Source organism: Hylobates moloch, unplaced genomic scaffold (assembly GCF_009828535.3).
Source record: "Hylobates moloch isolate HMO894 unplaced genomic scaffold, HMol_V3 SCAFFOLD_12, whole genome shotgun sequence".
NCBI classification, from domain to species: Eukaryota; Metazoa; Chordata; class Mammalia; order Primates; family Hylobatidae; genus Hylobates; species Hylobates moloch.
In genome coordinates this window covers 11,673,773-11,691,600 of record NW_026652287.1, presented here as the reverse complement: position 1 = coordinate 11,691,600, position 17,828 = coordinate 11,673,773, and the positions used below count along the sequence as shown (strand labels likewise).

Genomic DNA, 17,828 nt, shown 5'->3' with positions numbered 1-17,828 from the left:
GACAAGAGGGAGAGGATGAGTCAAGGAGTGCGCCATGCTTCTGGCTTGGGCAACTGATGGGTACTGGAATAACTTGCTGGGATAGGAAATGCAGGAGAAACAGCCAATTTGGGGTGGAAGATGAGGTCAGGACTGAAGGCATTGAGTTTGAGGTGTCTATGGAATGTACAAATGGAGATGTTGAATGGATGGTTGGATATATGAATCTGGAGCTGAGATGTAGGTTTCTATATCACCAGCATATAGACGGCAACCAGAACCCTGGAAGAAGCTGCAACTGACCAGCAAGAGAAGATGTAGATGAGGAAGCAAAAGGGCCTAGAACATGCCCCCGAGGAGTGCTAACCTTTAAGGGGTGGGAGCGCAGAAGTCCCCAAAAGATTCTGAGGAGTCGCCATGGCGATCCAATGAAAGTCAGGCACAAGTGGACTCCTGCAAGCTAAGGGAAGGAGGCGAGGGAAGTGGGGCATGGTCACAGTCACTGTCAACTGCTGCTGACAGTTCCAGGAAGGTCAGGTCCGTGGTGTATCTATTGGATTTAGTGACAATGATGTTGTTGTTTACTTGGCAAGAGAGGCTTTAGAGAAGGGATGGGGGTGGGAGCCAGACTGGAGTGGGTAGAGGAGTGAGTGAATTGAGATGTGGAAGTGGATGTGATGACTCACCCTTTTCTTTCTTTCTTTCTTTCTTTCTTTCTTTCTTTCTTTCTTTCTTTATTATTATTATACTTTAAGTTTTAGGGTACATGTGCACAATGTGCAGGTTTGTTACATATGTATCCATGTGCCATGTTGGTGTGCTGCACCCATTAACTCGTCATTTAGCATTAGGTATATCTCCTAATGCTGTGCCTCCCCCCCCCCCCCACCCCCTTTCTTTTTTTTTTTTTTTTTTGAGACTCAGTCTTCCTCTGTCGCCCAGGCTGGAGTGTGATGGTGTGATCTCCACTCACCACAACCTCTGCCTCCTGGGTTCAAGTGATTCTCCTGCCTCAGCCTTCCAAGTAGCTGGGATTACAGGCATGCGCCACCACACCCGCCTAATTTTTTGTATTTTAAGTAGAGATGGGGTTTCACCATATTGGCCAGGCTGGTCTCAAACTCCTGACCTCTTGATCCACCTGCCTCAGCCTCCCAAAGTGCTGGGATTACAGGCGTGAGCCACTGTACCCGGCCTGGTGACTCACTCTTTCAAGGGACTTGGCTATAAAGAAGAGAGGCATGGAGTGGTGGTAGGATGGATTAAGCTGGGGAGGGGAGGCATTTTTAAGATGAGAAATGATGTTTAAATGCAGATGGAAATGGGACAGTAGAGAAAGGGAAGTTGATGGGGTAAATGAAAATTATCATCGTCATCTTCCTCACCATCACCAGCAGCAACCACAAGGAAAGCTCGTTCTGCTCTAGGACTGCCCTGTTAGACATTTCTTCCTTATATTGAGCCACAATCTATCTCCCTGTAACTTTCGCCTTTGGTTAGAGTTCTGCCTTGTGTCCCTCTTCTACTCCTCAAATGGCTGCACACTGCTACTATGTCTGTCCTCTTCTTCAGACTCACAGCTCCCATCCTACAGGCGCTGTGCTCCCGGCCTGGTGACCAGACCCTCTACTGTCCCAGCCAAGTTCACATGACCATCCTCTTATTTGTCAAGCCTCTTTTTTTTTTTTTTCTTTTTTTTTTTCTTTTTTTTTTTTGAGATGGAGTCTCACTCTGTTGCCCAGGCTGGAGGGCATGGCACGATCTCAGCTCACTGCAACCTCTGCCTCTTGGTTTCAAGTGATTCTCCTGCCTCAGCCTCCCGAATGCTGGGATTACAGGCACACATCGCCATGCCTGGTTAATTTTTGTATTTTTAGTAGAGACGGGGTTTCACCATGTTGGCCAGGCTGGTCTTGAACTCCTGACCTCCAGTGATCCGCCCACCTCAGCTTCCCAAAGCGCTGGGATTACAGACGTGAGCCATTGAGCTGGGCCAAGCCCCTCTGAAGAGGCAGTGTGCACACTCTTGCTTTGCTGATAGAAGCATGAAATGGTTTAAGCTTTTGTGATTTGGGAAAATGAACTCGGATATAAAATGTGCACACCCTTTGACCCAGAAGTTGTCCTATGGACTTAATGTCTTAGGTGTGAGAAGAAGCTTGTGCAGGGATTCCTGGCAACATGAATGCGGGGTGGACAGACAGTGAGCACAGTGTTTGGGAGCACAGCCTGAGTGCATCTCCCTGAGATCAGGAACAGGACAAGGATGCCCGCTTTCACCGCTGCCGTTCAACATTGTACTGGAAGTTCTAGCCAGAGCAATTAGGCAAGAAAAAGCAATAAAAGGCATCCAGATGGTAAAGGATGAAGTAAAACTATCTGTAGTCACAGGTGGCACAATCCCATATGGGGAGAATCCCAAAGAATTCACAAGAAAACTATTAGATAGAGCAAATAAACCAATTCAGTCAAGTTGCAAGGAACAAGATCAACACACAAAATTTAATTGTGTGTTGTTGTTTTTTTTCACACCAGCAATGAACGTTTGAAAAGGAAATTCGAAAAAGAATTCCATTTACTGTAGCATTTAAGAGAGCTGAGGCCGTGAAGCCACATGGCTGTGTTTGGAGCTGGTGCTGCTGTTTACCATGTGACCTTGGACAAGCTTCTCACTTCATTCATGCCACCATTTATTCAGCTATTAGGTGGGGGTAATGCTAGTACCTTCCTTATAGAATTGGTTTTTTGTTTTTGTTTTTTTGTTTTTCTTTTTAGTGGGGGAGAGTAAGGATTGAAAGAGTTAATATATGTTAGCAAAATGGACTTAGAAGAGTGGTTGGCACATAGTAAGAATTATATTAGGGTTACCAAAAGATGTTTATAATTGGGAAAATTGAACAAAGGTTCCAGCAAATATCCAACCTGGAGGCTGGTTGACAAATTATCACAATGTACCTTTTAGCTTGAACCATATGGAAATGCCTATATTCTATAGCTATGGCCTACAAAATGCAAAATGGGCAGTTTTTTTGTTTGTTTGTTTGTCTTGAGACAGTCTCAGTCTGTCACCAGGCTGAAGTGCAGTGGCACGATCTTGGCTCACTGCAACCTCCACCTTCCAGGTTCAAGCGATTCTCCTGCCTCAGCCTCCCAAGTAGCTGGGATTACAGGTGTGCACCACCACGCCCAGCTAATTTTTGTATTTTTAGTAGAGATGGGGTTTCCACCATGTTGGCCAGACTGGTCTTGAACTCCTGGCCTCAAGTGATCTGCCTGCCTTGGCCTCCCAGAGTTCTGGGATTACATGCGTGAGCCACCGCGCCCAGCCAAAATGGGCCATTTCATATGTTCAATCTAAACACTAAGATACTCTTTAGCCACGGAAAATGACTGTGTATCACAGATCTATCTTTATCACAGATATATCTTTACTGTCATAGAAAGAATAACATATTATTGAATAAAGATAAATTACAAAACAGCTTGCAGCCACGTTTGTAACATCAGTATATCTATTTGTGTGTCTAGGTGTGCACATAAAGAGATATCTAGAAGACACTCCCATTGCCTATGGGAATGACTTGGGCTGGGATCTTATTTATTTATTTATTTATTTATTTATTTATTTATTTATTTTGAGACAGAGTCTTGCTCTGTCACCCAGGCTGGAGTGCAATGGCATAATCTTGGCTCACTGCAACCTCCGCCTCCCAGGTTCAAACGATTCTCCCACCTCAGCCTCCCAAGTAGCTGGAATTATAGGCACCCACCACTGCACTTAGCTAATTTTTGCCTTTTTAGTAGAAATGGGGTTTCGCCATGTTGCCCCGGCTGGTCTCAAACTCTTGATCTCAAATTATCCACCTACCTCAGCCTCCCAAAGTGCTGGAATTACAGGCGTGGGTCACCGCACCAAGCTGTGATCTTAATTTATATTTTTTCTTTTTAACCCTTGATTTTTACCCTGTTAGACTGACTTTAGGAGTCTGACCCCCCAAAACTGCAAAAGAATAAATTAGTGTTGTTGAAAGCCACTAAGTTTGTGGTAATTTGTTAGAGCAACAACCAGAAACTAATACAATCGGGATTTAACTTGCCCTGGGGGTGCTGGCTCTCCCCAACTTTCTTCTCAGAGCATCTCTTGGGTCCTTGCCCCTTGCTGAGCCCCAACCATGGCCAGGTGGACCAGCGATGAGCCTGATCAGTTCTCTTGGGATTTTAAATAAAAGATTCAGAGGCTGTACGCCAAGCTTCTGTGTGCCGCACTGCAGGCACAGTGCCTGGAGCTACCATGCTTTAGGGGTCCATGAAGATGTCTGTTGGCTTGGGTTGAGCGTGAGCTAAGAGATACAAGGGATATACTTTGGGGGCTCAGCCCTTTGATGTTACCTTTGCTCTGGAAGCCCAGGGGCTATAAGACGGAGAGGAACTTTGCTGAAAGCGAGGTCCTCCCTGCAGAGCTTGAAGAACAATCTAACCATGCTGGCATGGGGCCCATCCCACCTGCAATGCCAGTGTAAGTCTGTGACAGTCACTCATATTCAGAGCATGTGGACTGAGACTCTGAAGAACGACTTAATGGTGGGCACCTTCATCTCCATCTGGTGGGTCCAGAGCAAGCAGCCTGAGGGTCCCATGGGCCCAACCTCACCCTCCATCCTTATTTCCCTGCCACTCCAGGGCTCCTCCTCAGCCAGACTTGCCTGTGAGTGCCCCTTGATGGCTGTATTAGTCTGTTCTCATGCTGCTAATAAAGACATACCCAAGACCGGGTAATTTACAAAGGAAAGAGGTTTAATGGGCCCACAGTTCCACATGGCTGGGGAAGCCTCACAATCAAGGCAGAGGGCGAAAGTCATGTCTTACATGGTGGCAGGCAAAAAGTGAATGACAACCAAGCAAAAGAAGAAATCTCTTATAAAACCATCAGATCCCATGAGACCTATTCACTACCACGAGAACAGTATGGGGGAACCGTCCCCATGATTCAATTATCTCCCACCAGGTCCCTCCCACAACACATGGAAATTATGGGAGCTACAATTCAAGATGAAATTTGGCCCTGGCTTCTCTCCCATTAGCTCTCTTCTACTTCCCAAAATCTTTCCAGCTTTGTTCTTCTGTTTTAGAGACTGGAGTCTCACTGTGTTGCCCAGGCTTGTCTTGATCTCCTGGGCTCAAGGGATCCTCCTACCTCGGTCTAACAAGTAGCTGTGACTATAGGCGCACACCACCACACCCCCACAACTTACCCATCCTCCCCGGCCCAGTGAAATCCCTAGGTTCTTCACACTCCCGTTAGCTCCAGGCACCAGTGGCTTTGCCTTCTACAGAATGCATAACATTATAGCCTCTTAGAACAAAAAGGTCATGGGGATTGGGGAGGCTGGGAGCTCTCTCTTCATTCAGGGATTAAACCTACCACCTGGAGGGGTGACATGGCTTGCCTTAGTCACCAAGCAAGGTTGGGAGACTATTTCTGGGATGATCATTAGCACCTTCTTTCCAAAGGGAGGACACTACAACTCACTTTCATGATCACAGGATCCCCCCGACAGGTAAAGTGTGCAAACTCGCTTTCATTTCCTTTTTGTCTTTGACGCAGCTCTGAAGCATTTTAATTCTTAAAATTTACATGTTCATGATGACACAGAGACAGGTTTTCTGTTTAGGAGAGGGCCTGATTCCATTAAGGCTGATCGATCATATGTTGCACATTGTAGGATGAACATGAGAGATCAGAACTGAGCTTCCCAAATGGTGGGTCACATGACCCAGTGTTGTTCCAGGAGAACGTTGCAACATTCAGCATGAGAAAGCGCTGCACGCACCATGTATGTGTTGGGATGCTGGGCTGAAATGTATTAATGAGCAAGAGTTATCATATTTGTCTATGGAATTCTATTTAATAGCTATGTCTTGTATGTGCTGATTGGGTCTCAAATCTGGGTATCTTACCCCAACATCTTTCTAGAAAATCCTTCTTTTTAAATAAATGTTGGCTGTGTGCAGTGGCTCATGCCTGTAATCCCAACACTTTGGGAGGCCAAGGCGGGTGGATCACCTGAGGTCAGGAGTTCAAGACCAGCCTGACCAACATGGAGAAACCCCGTCTCTACTAAAAATACAAAAATTCGCTGGGCATGATGGTGGGTGCCTGTAATCCCAGCTACTTGGGAGGCTGAGGCAGGAGACTCACTTGAACCTGGGAGGCAGAGGTTGCAGTGAGCTGAGATCGCACCATTGCACTCCAGCCTTGGCAACAGAGTGAGGCTCCATCTCAAATAAGTAATAAATAAATGTTATAGAAATACTAAAATGTATTGTGAATAATATAACACCCATGTACCACCATCCAACTTAAGAAATAAAGCATTACTAATCCAGTTTTGCTCCCTGCAAACTCATCCTTCATCCCATTCTCTTTCCTTTCGCTTTATAAACATCCTGCAGCCAGGCACAGTGGCTACACCTGTAGCCCGAGCTACTCAGGAGGCTGAGATGGGAAGATCACTTGAGCCCAGGAGTCTGTGGCTGTAGCGTGCTGATTGCACCTGTGAAATAGCCACTGTGTTCCAGCATGGGCAACATAGCAAGACTCCATCTCTAAATGAAATCCTTTTCTTTTTTCTTTTTGAGACAGAGTCTCACTCTATCACCCAGGCTGGAGTGCAGTGGCGCCATCTCGGCTCACTGCAACCTCTGTCTCCCGGGTTCCTGCCTCAGCCTCCGGAGTAGCTGGGACTACAGGCACACACCACCACAACTGGCTAATTTTTGTATTTTTAGTAGAGACGGGGTTTTGCCATGTTGGCCAGGTTGGTTTCAAACCCAGGGCCTGAGATGATCTACCTGCCTTGGCCTCCCAAAGTGCTGGGATTATAGGCATGAGCCATGGCGCCCAGCCTAAAAGAAATCCTGAATTTGACATTTTTAATTCCCTTGTTTGTCTTAATATTTCTATAGCACATATATGTCTACATATGTAAAAAATATAATTTGTATTGGGGTGAAATTCACATAACATTAAATTAACCACTGTAAACATGAACAATTCAGTGGCATTTCGGGCTGTGCAACCACCACCTCTATCTATCTAGTTCCAGAACATTTTCATCACCCCAAAAGGATGCCCCATGCCCCTCAGGAGTCACTCCCCATTTCTCCCCACTCTGTCCCCTGCAACGACCAATCTACTCTCTGTCTCTGTGGATTTACCTATTCTGGATATTTCATATAAATGGAATCATACAATATGTGGCCTTTTGTGACTGGTCTGTTTGACCTAGCTGGGTGTAGTGGCACCAGCTACCCACCTACCTGGGAGGCTGAGGCAGGAGAATCGCTTGAACTCCAGCCATAAATTATACTGTTTTCAGGGTTCATCAATGTTACTTGCCCAGGCTGGAGTGCAGTAGTGTGACCTTGGACACCTGCAACCTCCACCTCCCTGGTTCAAACGATTCTCCTGCCTCACCCTCCTGAGTAGTTGGGATTACAGGCGCATGCCACCACACCCGGCTAATTTTTTGTATTTTTAGTAGAGAGAGGGCTTCACCATGTTGGTCAGGCTAGTCCTGAACTCCTAACCTCAAGTGATCCACCCGCCTTGGCCTCCCAAAATGCTGAGATTACAGGTGTGAACCACTATATCAGGCCTAGTCAATTCATTTTCACTGCTGCAAAGCATCTCATTTTTAAAAATTATTTTATTATTATTTTTTGAGACAGGGTCTCACTCTGTTGCCCAGGCTGGAGTACAGGGGTGCAATCACAGCTTCCTATAGCCTTGACCGCCTGGGCCCAAGCAATCCTCCCACCTTGGCCTCCAGAGTAGCTGGGACTACAGGCATGTGCCACCACACCCAGCTAATTTTTGTTCTTTGTTTTTTGTTTTGTTTTGTTTTTTGAGACGGAGCTTCGCTCTTGTTGCCCAGGCTGGAGTGCAGTGGCGCGATCTCAGCTCACTGGAACCTCCATCTCCCATGTTCAAGCGATTCTCCTGCCTCAGCCTCCCTAGTAGGTAGGACTACAGGCTCACGCCACCGTACCCAGCTAATTTTTATTTTTAGTAGAGACGAGGTTTCACCATATTGGCCAGGATGGCCTCGAACTCCTGACCTCAGGTGATCCATCCGCCTCGGCCTCCCAGAGTTCTGGGATTACAGGCGTGAGCCACTGTGCCTGGCTCAAAACATCTCATTGTATGAATCCAACAATTTATTTATCCATTTGTTGTTTGAGTACATTTAGGTTATTTCCTCCTTTCCCTCTTACAAGCAATGCTGCAGAAACATTCTTGTCCACAGCTCCCCCGGCACATGTACAAGAGTTTCTCTAGGGCACAAATGTAAGAGTTTTATTGCTGGGCCATGGGGAATGCTCTTCTTCAAATGTACTTGCTATTGTCAAATCTGAGCTGTCTTTTCAGGAGCTTACTAGTGGTTCTCAGCCCTGGCTATGCATTAGAATCACTTGGGAACTTTTAAAAAATATGTGGGTGTCTGGATAACTCCCCCAACCCATGGAATCATAGTCTCCAGGGATGGGACTGGGGACCTGCAATTTTGAAAGCTCCCTGGGTGATTTACACAGCCAAGGTGGAGAACAGCTGGGACTGAGGCTTGGCCCACTCTGTCTCAGCTTCCCAAGGTCAGCTCACAGAGGGCAGCCAGCATCTTAGACTTGCTAATATCACTCAGCAGCTGGGCAGAGAGAAGGGACTAAATAAATAAAGTCTGAATGAGTAAACAAAGCATTTAAAACAAACCCTTTAGGGCTGGGTGCGGTGGCTCACACCTGTAATCCCAGTACTTTGGGAGGCTGAGGCGGGTGGATCACTTGAGGTTGGGCATTCAAGACCAGCCTGACCAACATGACGAAACCTTGTCTCTACTAAAAATGCAAAAATTAGCCAAGTGTGGTGGTATGCACCTGTAATCCCAGCTACTCTGGAGGCTGAGGCAGGAAAATCACTTGAGCCCAGCAGGCAGAGTTTGCAGTGAACTGAGATGGCGCCACTGCACTCCAGCCTGGGCTACAGAGCAAGACTCCATCTCAAAAAAACATAATAAAACAAACCCTTTGGGCTGGGTGCAGTGGCATATGCCGGTAATCCTGGTAACTATCTCCTACTGTTGTGAGGATTAAAGGAGATGGTGCGTGTAGAGCACTTGGCACATATGAAGTGCTCAATAAAGAGCAGCTTCTGCAGCCTGGTGTGGTGGCCCATACCTGTAACCACAACATGTTGGGAGGCTCAGGCAGGAGGATCACTTGAGGCCAAGGGTTCGAGACCAGCCTGGGCAACATAAAGAGACCCCCGTCTCTACAAAAAATAATAAAAACTAGCTGAGCGTGGTGGTACATGCCCGTAGTTCCAGATACTCAGGAGGCCGAGGTGGGAGGATCAACTTGAGCTCGGGAGTTGGAGGCTGCAGTGAGCTACGATCACGCCACTGCCCTCCAGCATGGGTGACAGAGCAAGGCCCTTTCTCTGGAATAAAAAAAAAAGAGAGGCTGGGCGCATGGCTCACGCCTGTAATCCCAGCTACTTGGGAGGCTGAGGCAGGAGAATCACTTGAACCTGGGAGGTGGAAGTTGCAGTGAGCCGAGATCGCACCATTGCACTCCAGTCTGGGCAACAAGAGCAAAACTCTGTCTCAAAAAAAAAAAAAAAAGAGAGAGAGAGAGAGAGTGCAGCTGCCATTTTCAATGTTATTGATAAAAACAGGTGGGTGTTTCTGAAAATGCACCAGATACAGCCTTAGACTGGAAGGTGCTGATGTCTTACTGAGCCTCCAGACAAAGCTGGTGAACCCACCAGGTCGGGACTTTATGACTTGAGAAGCTGTCCTATCTATGAGGGTCCGTGTTAGGGAATATTAAAGAATAGGATTGCGGGCAGTAGCTTTCCTGTAGCAAGTGCTCACCTGTGCCAGATACTGGGCAAAGGAGTCTGCAGACATCCCTCATTTCATCCTCACAATCCATGAGGCAAGTATGACTATTCTTCCCATTGTCCAGAGAGGGAAAACAAGTCACAAGGAAGCAAGTCACGCAGCAGAGCTAGGATTGGAACGGAAGTGCCTGCATCCTCCAACGCCTGCATCCCAACCCGCTGTGCTATGCCTCCTGTTATGCTTTCCCATGTCTGCCATTTAGCTTTGCTCTGGTGAGTGACAAGCTGTACCAGCGGAAAGAGCCTGTCATCAGTTCTGTGCACACCAAGGTGAAGGGGATAGCAGAGGTGAAAGAGGAGATCGTGGAGAACGGAGTGAAGAAGTTGGTGCACAGTGTCTTTGACACCGCAGACTACACCTTTCCTTTGCAGGTAAGCACCTTGTAGCATCTCCCAGGCTCGTTGCTGGTCACCATCGCCAGGGCTTTGCTCCTTTCCCCCAGGATCTAAAGCCTCACTCCAGAAAAAACGCTGGTCCTATTTTAAAAGCTCTGTGAACATCCCAACTGAGAAAACCTAAAAATTGCAAAACTGGGTGAGATCCAGGAGATGATTCTTTGCTTTATCAAGTCCTACAGGGTTTCTCAAAATAGCCTCATGTCCTGGTGCATTGAAAACAGGATTTGATTCACTCACGCTTGATTTATATGCAACTTTTTAGAGGCACAGCCACCAAGCCAGCAAGGTCTGCCTAGATTCAGAAGGACAGAGAACTTTCTACCAAAGAGTACCAGCCCTTCTAGATTGTGTAGCATTTCATCAACAAAAACGACTCCAGGAGACCATTCAAAGAAAGGACGTAAATGACAAAAAGAAGAAAGGCATTGGTCACTGAGAGAAGGCGTGTGACTTCTAAATTTGCTAGCAGGGAAAATGAAAGCAGAATTGCCAAAAAGGAGAAATTAAAGTAGGGTTGAGGAGGCCAAAAAACAGATAAGGGGGCAGGAGGAACAAAGGGGTATGTTTGTGGCCTGGGGAGCTAAAATGCTTTGCAAAAACCCATAAAGCCCAAGCTGCTATCTGTTTGTTTCTAACAGTGGGTCATTAAAATCCTGTGATTACTCAGTTGGTGGGATACCCTAGTGCCCTTTCATTAAAGTCCGGGAAAATCTGAACAGTGTTCCGATGAAGTATGCTCCCCTACCCTCGCCTCACCAGGTCTCTTGAGCTTCAATTTAATGAGATTTTACTGTGCAAAAAAAAAAACCATGAAAAGGCTGCTTTTGAGATTGCACTGGTAAATGACTCCTCAACCCATGCAAATGCTCCTTCACTCTCCCTCAGCTCAGCAGGGCTGCTCGTCCAGCTTTGATATTAAGCCCTCAGCATATTCCAAGTTGCCCACAGATCCTGATTTCTAGAAGCTTAGAAAAGTGGAGAGGTTTGCCCAGCAAGCTGGATTATTATAATTAAGTAGTTCTCTTTTTAAAGGCCTTGCACTTTCTTAGCCTCTCCTTCTCCACAGGGGAACTCTTTCTTCGTGATGACAAACTTTCTCAAAACAGAAGGCCAAGAGCAGCGGTTGTGTCCAGAGGTAAGGAGGGGACCTGGAGTGGTGGGTCAGGTCGTAAGAGTTCCTGGGGGAGGTACAAGTCGGAAGAAGCAGAAATGAGGACCTGGGGTGTATTTGAGCCCACATATATTTACTGAGCACCTGTCTCTTTTGTGGGGTAGGGCTGGGCTGAGTGGAGGAAGGGAGAGAACACATGGCAGTGTCTCTCCATGGCCACCAGATCTTTGTCTGCCTGCCTCAGTCTCTGGTTCTAGCACTAGGGACCCGTGCAGATGGCAACCCTGCTCTTTCTATCTCTGGCTCTCTTTGCAGCTTATGACAATGGTGATTCTTGGCATTTGCACAACATTTCACATTTGATTTGAGGCTCACAATGACTTTAGGAGAAAAATGGCGTTTTACAAACCAGGACACAGATTCAGAGAGGTTGTGACTTCCCTAGGGTCACACAGCTTGCTGCAGGCAAAGCCAGGGTTAGGACCTGAGTGTCCTCACTCACAGCTTCTCCTACCACGGTTCACAGTGAACTGTCTGCAGGGCTGGTCTTGGAAAACCCTGGCACACAGCTCTCTTGCTCATTCATCCACTTCTTAGAGTCTCAGCCTCTCCATCATGTGCATGTGCCCCCATGACTCCCTGCCACCACCCCAGACAATCTTTCCCAACTTGGCTTTGCCCTCTCCAAAGAGCTGCCTCTTTCTGGAAGAGCTTCTTCCCTATCAAATCATATTTGTTTTATTCTGGGCTAGGCACAGTGGCTCACACCTATAATCTCAGCACTTTGGGAGGCCAAGGCAGGAGAATCACTGGAGCCCAGGAGTTCAAGACCAGCCTGGGCAACATAGTGAGACCTTGTCTCTAAAAACAAAACAAAACAAAAACTGTATTTGTCCTATTCTTTACCTCACCATCCTGCTCTCTGCTCTTAAACCAGCTTTTCTTCTAAGTTTATCTATACCAGCGTGTTACTGCTAGGCATTACCTGTAACTCCCAACCTCCCAGCCTCCCCTCTCAGATAACGTAACTGTGCTGTACCAGGGACCATTTCCAACACTGACGGTTGCAGCAGCGCTGGTGATACCCAGCCAGATCCTCCACTGATGAGCAGGACCAGCCCTGCCGGTGGGGTTTTGCTTACAGGCCCACTCTGGCAACAAGGTCTAGCTTCCTGAGTGTCCAGGACCTCTGGGCAAAAGTGCTGTCTTTGAGTACAGTCTTTGCCATCATTTGTACCCAAACGCAGAACCAAGATAACATTCCCTTGGTGTCTATCTTGGTAACGCTTCCTCTAAAAGGAGAGCTTTCTACATTTGTTTTGTCCTCATCGCCCCTTAACTTTCCCTGCTGCTCAGATGAAATCTCTGACAGCCAGGCCAGCCAAGCCCTCCCTTCTGTCTCCCTTCCCAGCAGTGTTCCGTCTCCAATCCAGTTTGGGGGCCTGTTTCTCGTTTGTCCCATCCTTTGGTCATCTCTACACCACACTCTACCTCCATGTACACATAAAGACACTTTTGGACTTGTTGAGACTTGGAAGAAAAAGAGTTAGGATAGCCCAGAGATTAAGAGCCTGGGCTCAGAAGCTAGACTGCTAAAGGTTCAAAACCTAAACTTCTTAGCTCCGTGACCTCAGGCAGGTGACTCTTCACCTCTCTGTGCCAAGTTGTGTGCATCTGTGAAATGGGGCTGAGAACAAAACCTAGCTGTTCGGATCATTGAAACAAATGAGTGAATACCTGTGACATGCTTAAAACAAGGCATGGTACATTATAAGCACTCAATGAATGTCAGTTGTTATGATTCAAATGACATGTTACTCCTCAGATAGGATGTCACGCAGAGTGGCTGGAACCCAACAGGCTCCACGGAGGCACTACCAGCCCAGAGAGCACATGTGACTCTTTGGGATTTTAACTTATGCTCCAGGCTGGTTTGGGCTGGTCTAATTGGGCATTCGCCTCCTCTCTGCCCATCAACACCCCTCTATCTCGGGTTGTCTTGGTAAATATGACCAAGTCCCAGTTAAACACCAACATGAATAGATAATTGCTCCAGTTATCTGTGGCTGCAAAACAAACTACCCTGATCGTGGTGGGCTTAACACAAGCATTTTATTAATTCTCACAGTTCAGTGGTTGACTGAGTTCAGCTGGGTGGTTCTTCTGCTGGTCTCACTAGGGATCTCTCAAGAAGCTGCAGTCGGATGGCAGCTGGGGTTGGCATCCCTTGGAGCCTCAATTGGCACCCAGGGATAGCTAGACATCTCTTCCTCTCTGGGAACCCCTAAGAGTTAACCTCTCTTCAAGGTCTGTCCACATTGTCTCTCCAGCAGAGTAGTCAAACTTTCTAATAGTGGCTCAGTTTCCTCAAAACAAAACAAAAAAATAGAAGCTTCCAGGCCTTAAGGCTTAGGCCTGGAACTGGCAACAGCATTCATTCTGCTGCTTCTATTGGTTTTGCAGTCACAGCACAGGCTCAGCTTCAGAAAGTAGGGGAAACACTCCACCTCTCAATGGGGAAAGTGACCAAGAATTTGTGGCCATCTTTAATCCATGAAACAATCACAAAAGAGAAGATTAAAACAAAACTAATGCTGTTTTTTTTTTAATTTTAGAATTCCTTTTGGAAAGCAAAATAAAACTGATTTCTCTTCTTTCCTGAGATTCATCTCCAGTTGATAATGAAAATGTAAACTTTCCATGAGCCACAGTTAATGATCACACATTCGTTCCTTCCATGACTATCAAGACCTACTATTTGCCAGGCACTTGGGCTACAAAGATATGACCTTGGCTCTGTATTCAAAGGGTTCATAATTTAATTTGGGGAGTCACAAGGAGAGGAGACCAACGGCATGCCATGTGACAAGGCAGCCTGGGAAATAAAGAGATCATGAGAGAGTTTGAAAACTACAAGAAACATTCATTGAGCATGTACTATGTGCTAAACCCTTTCTTTTCATAACTCATTTAATCTTCACAACAACCATGCAAGACAATTTGTTGGCTGGGCATGATGGCTCACACCTATAATCCCAGCACTTTGGGAGGTCAAGGCAGGCGGATCATGAGGCCAGGAGTTCAAGACCAGCCTGGCCAAGATGGTGAAACACCGTCTCTACTAAAAATACAAAAATTAGCCAGGCGTGGTGGTGCATGCCTGTAATCCCAGCTACTCAGGAGGCTGAGGCAGGAGAATTGCTTGAACCCGGAAGGTGGAGGTTACAGTGAGCCAAGATCACATCATTGCACTCTAGCCTGGTCGACAGAGCAAGACTCTGTCTCCAAAAAAAAAAAGACAAATCTGTTCACCCTGCTTTTACAGATGATGAAACTGAGGCTCAGAGAAGTGAGTGAGCTGGCCGAGGTCTCTCAGCTAGAAAATGGTGCAGCTACTGCTGAACCAGATATACCTGGGTCCAAGACCTAGGTCCTTGACCTGAATCACTGTAGAAGCCACAAATTGCACAGATGACAAGGAGCAAAGGCTATTTTCACACCTATGTCATGTTCTGGCTTCCCCAAGACTGGCCATGAAGCCTGCTCCCTAGAAAACAGGAAGAGAAATATGCATAAACCAGGGCAGCTCATTTCTCTCTTCCATGTTCTGTCTTTCAGCCCTGAGACCAAGCTGGTCTCGTTTTCTTGGGCCAGGCGAGTGTCCTGGCCAATGTCTCTCAGTTCCATGTGTCCTGCTGAGTCTCCGCGCCTGTTTGCCCTGCTCAGTCCTTTCAGCCACAAGGCCACTTGGACCAAGCCACCTGTCCTCCACCCCAGCCAGCATCCCTGAAAGTGATCCCTAGCTGCCCAGACTTCTGCTTTTCCCATTTTTATTTATTTGTATTGGGATATAATTCACATACCATAAACCCCACCATTTTAAAGTATACATATGATTCAGTGGTTTTTAGTATATTCACAGAGTTGTGCAACCATCACCACCGTCTAATTCCAGAATATTTTCTTCTTTCTTTCTTTCTTTCTTTTTCTTTCTTTCTTTCTCTTTCTTTCCCTTTCTTTCTTTCCTTTCTTTCCTTCCTTCCTTCCTTCCTTCCTTCCTTTCTTTCTTTTTTTAGGTGGAGTTTTGCTCTTGTCACCCAGGCTGGAGTGCAGTGACACAATCTCAGCTCACTACAAACTCCGCCTCCCGGGTTCAAGCGATTCTCCTGCCTCAGCCTCCCTAGTAGCTGGGATTACAGGCACGTACCACCACACCTGATAATTTTTGTATTTTTAGTAGAGACGGGGTTTCACCATGTTGAGCAGGCTGGTCTCAGACTCCCGACCTCAGGTGATCTGCCCGCCTTGGCCTCCCACAGTGCTGAGATTACAGGCATGATGAGCCACGGCACACGGCCTCCAGAACATTTTCATCACCTACAAAGGAAATCCCAAATCCAATAGCAGTCACTCCCCATTCTCCCCTTCCCCTGTCCCTGGCCACAGTCTGCTTTCTGTCTCTATAGATGCCTATTCTGGACATTTCCTATAAACAGAATCATACATGGTGTGGCCTTTTGTGTCTGGCTTCTTTCACTCAGCATCATGTTCTCGAGGTCCATCCATGTTGTAGCCTGTGTCAACGCTTCATCCTTCTTATGGCTAAATAAGATTCTGTGTATGAATGTACCACATTTTATTTGTCCATTCATCCATCAGTGGCCGCTTGCGTGGTTTCCACTTTTTTGGTGATTCTGAGTAGTGCTGCTATAAGCATTCATGTGCACATCCTGATGGATATCAAATCGCTTCTCCATGTCTTAGTAACACACGTCACTTACTCCCCACTCTCTCATCCTTCTATCTGCAGTATCCCACCCGCAGGACGCTCTGTTCCTCTGACCGAGGTTGTAAAAAGGGATGGATGGACCCGCAGAGCAAAGGTACCTTCTGTTTCTTTTCCCAAGACCCTAGGGGTGGATGGTCTGGCATCTTGGTGACGTTTGTGATGCCCAGTTCAGGTCTTCAGCCTCTGTTCTCAGCTGCCCTCTTCCACCATCACCAAGCCATAGGCGAGTCTGCCCATGCTTCAGCTCTGTCCCCAGCAGACCAGCTGTTGACTGTAAACATGACTCCAGTTTTCCAGTGAGAGAAGAAGCTCCTAAAAACCTAGCAGGTTCAGGGTTCTAATCGGTAGAAAAATCACATGGCCTATAGCATCATCTGAGTATTCTAAACTTTCCCCCTGAACCTCCTCAAAGGTTGAGGACCATGAACTTATGCCCCCAGGGAACCTGGCAGCAATATCCATATTAACCTGCAGATTTTTTTGTTTTTTATTTTATTTTATTTTTTAAATATTTTTTGTACTGTTTTATTTTTCTTTTGATTTTATTTATATCTAAGAGCAGTGCTATTGCGATACCTGCAGAATTTCTTTATCTCACGTTTTAACTTAAAAAGGCACAGGGCACCGAGTGCAGAGGCTCATGCCTGTAATCCCAGCACTTTGGGAGGGTGAGGCAGATGGATGCTTGAGGCCAGGGGTTCAAGACCAGCCTGGAAAACATGGTGAAACCCCATCTCCACTAAAAATACAAAAATTAGCCAGATATGGTGGCGCACGCTTGTAATCCCAGCTACTTGGGAGGCTGAGACATGAGAATCACTTGAACCTGGAAGGCAGAGGTTGCAGTGAGCCAAGATCGTGCCACTGCACTCCAGGATGGGTGACAGAGCGAGACTCCGTCAAAAAAAAAAATCAGTGGTTATAATGCAAACACACACAAAAAGGCATATGCCCATTACTGCATTCTACTCCATACTGTATGTGTATTTGAGTTGGTATAAAAGTTATTTTAACATTGCTCACTATTTAATTAATTCTCCCTTGGAAACTGATTAATCATCCTGACACTCCAGGAAGATAACGCCATGCTGATTTCATGGCTTTGTGCATCCTGGACAGGCTGTGTGCCCCTTGAGGGACTTATGCCCCTTTGAGAGGCCATGTTCTAGTCCATTTATACTAAGTGAGAGCGTACACCTGTTCCGCTCCCCTCATGGGCACCTTTTCTTGTAAAGAAACAAAAGAGCCAGCAGCATCCACAGTCTTTCTGTGTTCTCTCTGCTCTTTATTATGTTTTGCTTGTTTGCCTTGCCTTGTGTTCACTGTGGTTAGGATGGGCTTGATGGAAGCTGAAGCTGCTTGGGTTGGAAAGCCTGGTCAAAGCCTAGACTCTTGCCTGGGTTGAGTTAATGATGTCCCTCCTGGAGAATGTCCTCTCCACAGTTCTTTCACATCTGTGGTTCTACGATGCTTTGACCCCCATAGGAATTCAGACCGGAAGGTGTATAGTGTATGAAGGGAAGCAGAAGACCTGTGAAGTCTCTGCCTGGTGCCCCATCGAGGCAGTGGAAGAGGCCCCCCGGTGAGTC

General features: G+C 46.7%; 1 protein-coding gene across 1 annotated transcript in view; it reads left to right on the top strand.

The window, feature by feature from the left end:
- The window catches only part of P2RX7 (purinergic receptor P2X 7), a 57,698-nt gene that overhangs the window by 12,536 nt on the left and 27,334 nt on the right, over window positions 1–17,828 (top strand). The window contains exons 2-5 of the mRNA XM_032168495.2: window positions 10,144–10,312; window positions 11,406–11,474; window positions 16,261–16,333; window positions 17,725–17,821. Of these exons, the coding sequence (XP_032024386.1) occupies window positions 10,144–10,312; window positions 11,406–11,474; window positions 16,261–16,333; window positions 17,725–17,821 (408 nt within the window). The remainder of the gene's footprint in view (window positions 1–10,143; window positions 10,313–11,405; window positions 11,475–16,260; window positions 16,334–17,724; window positions 17,822–17,828) is intronic.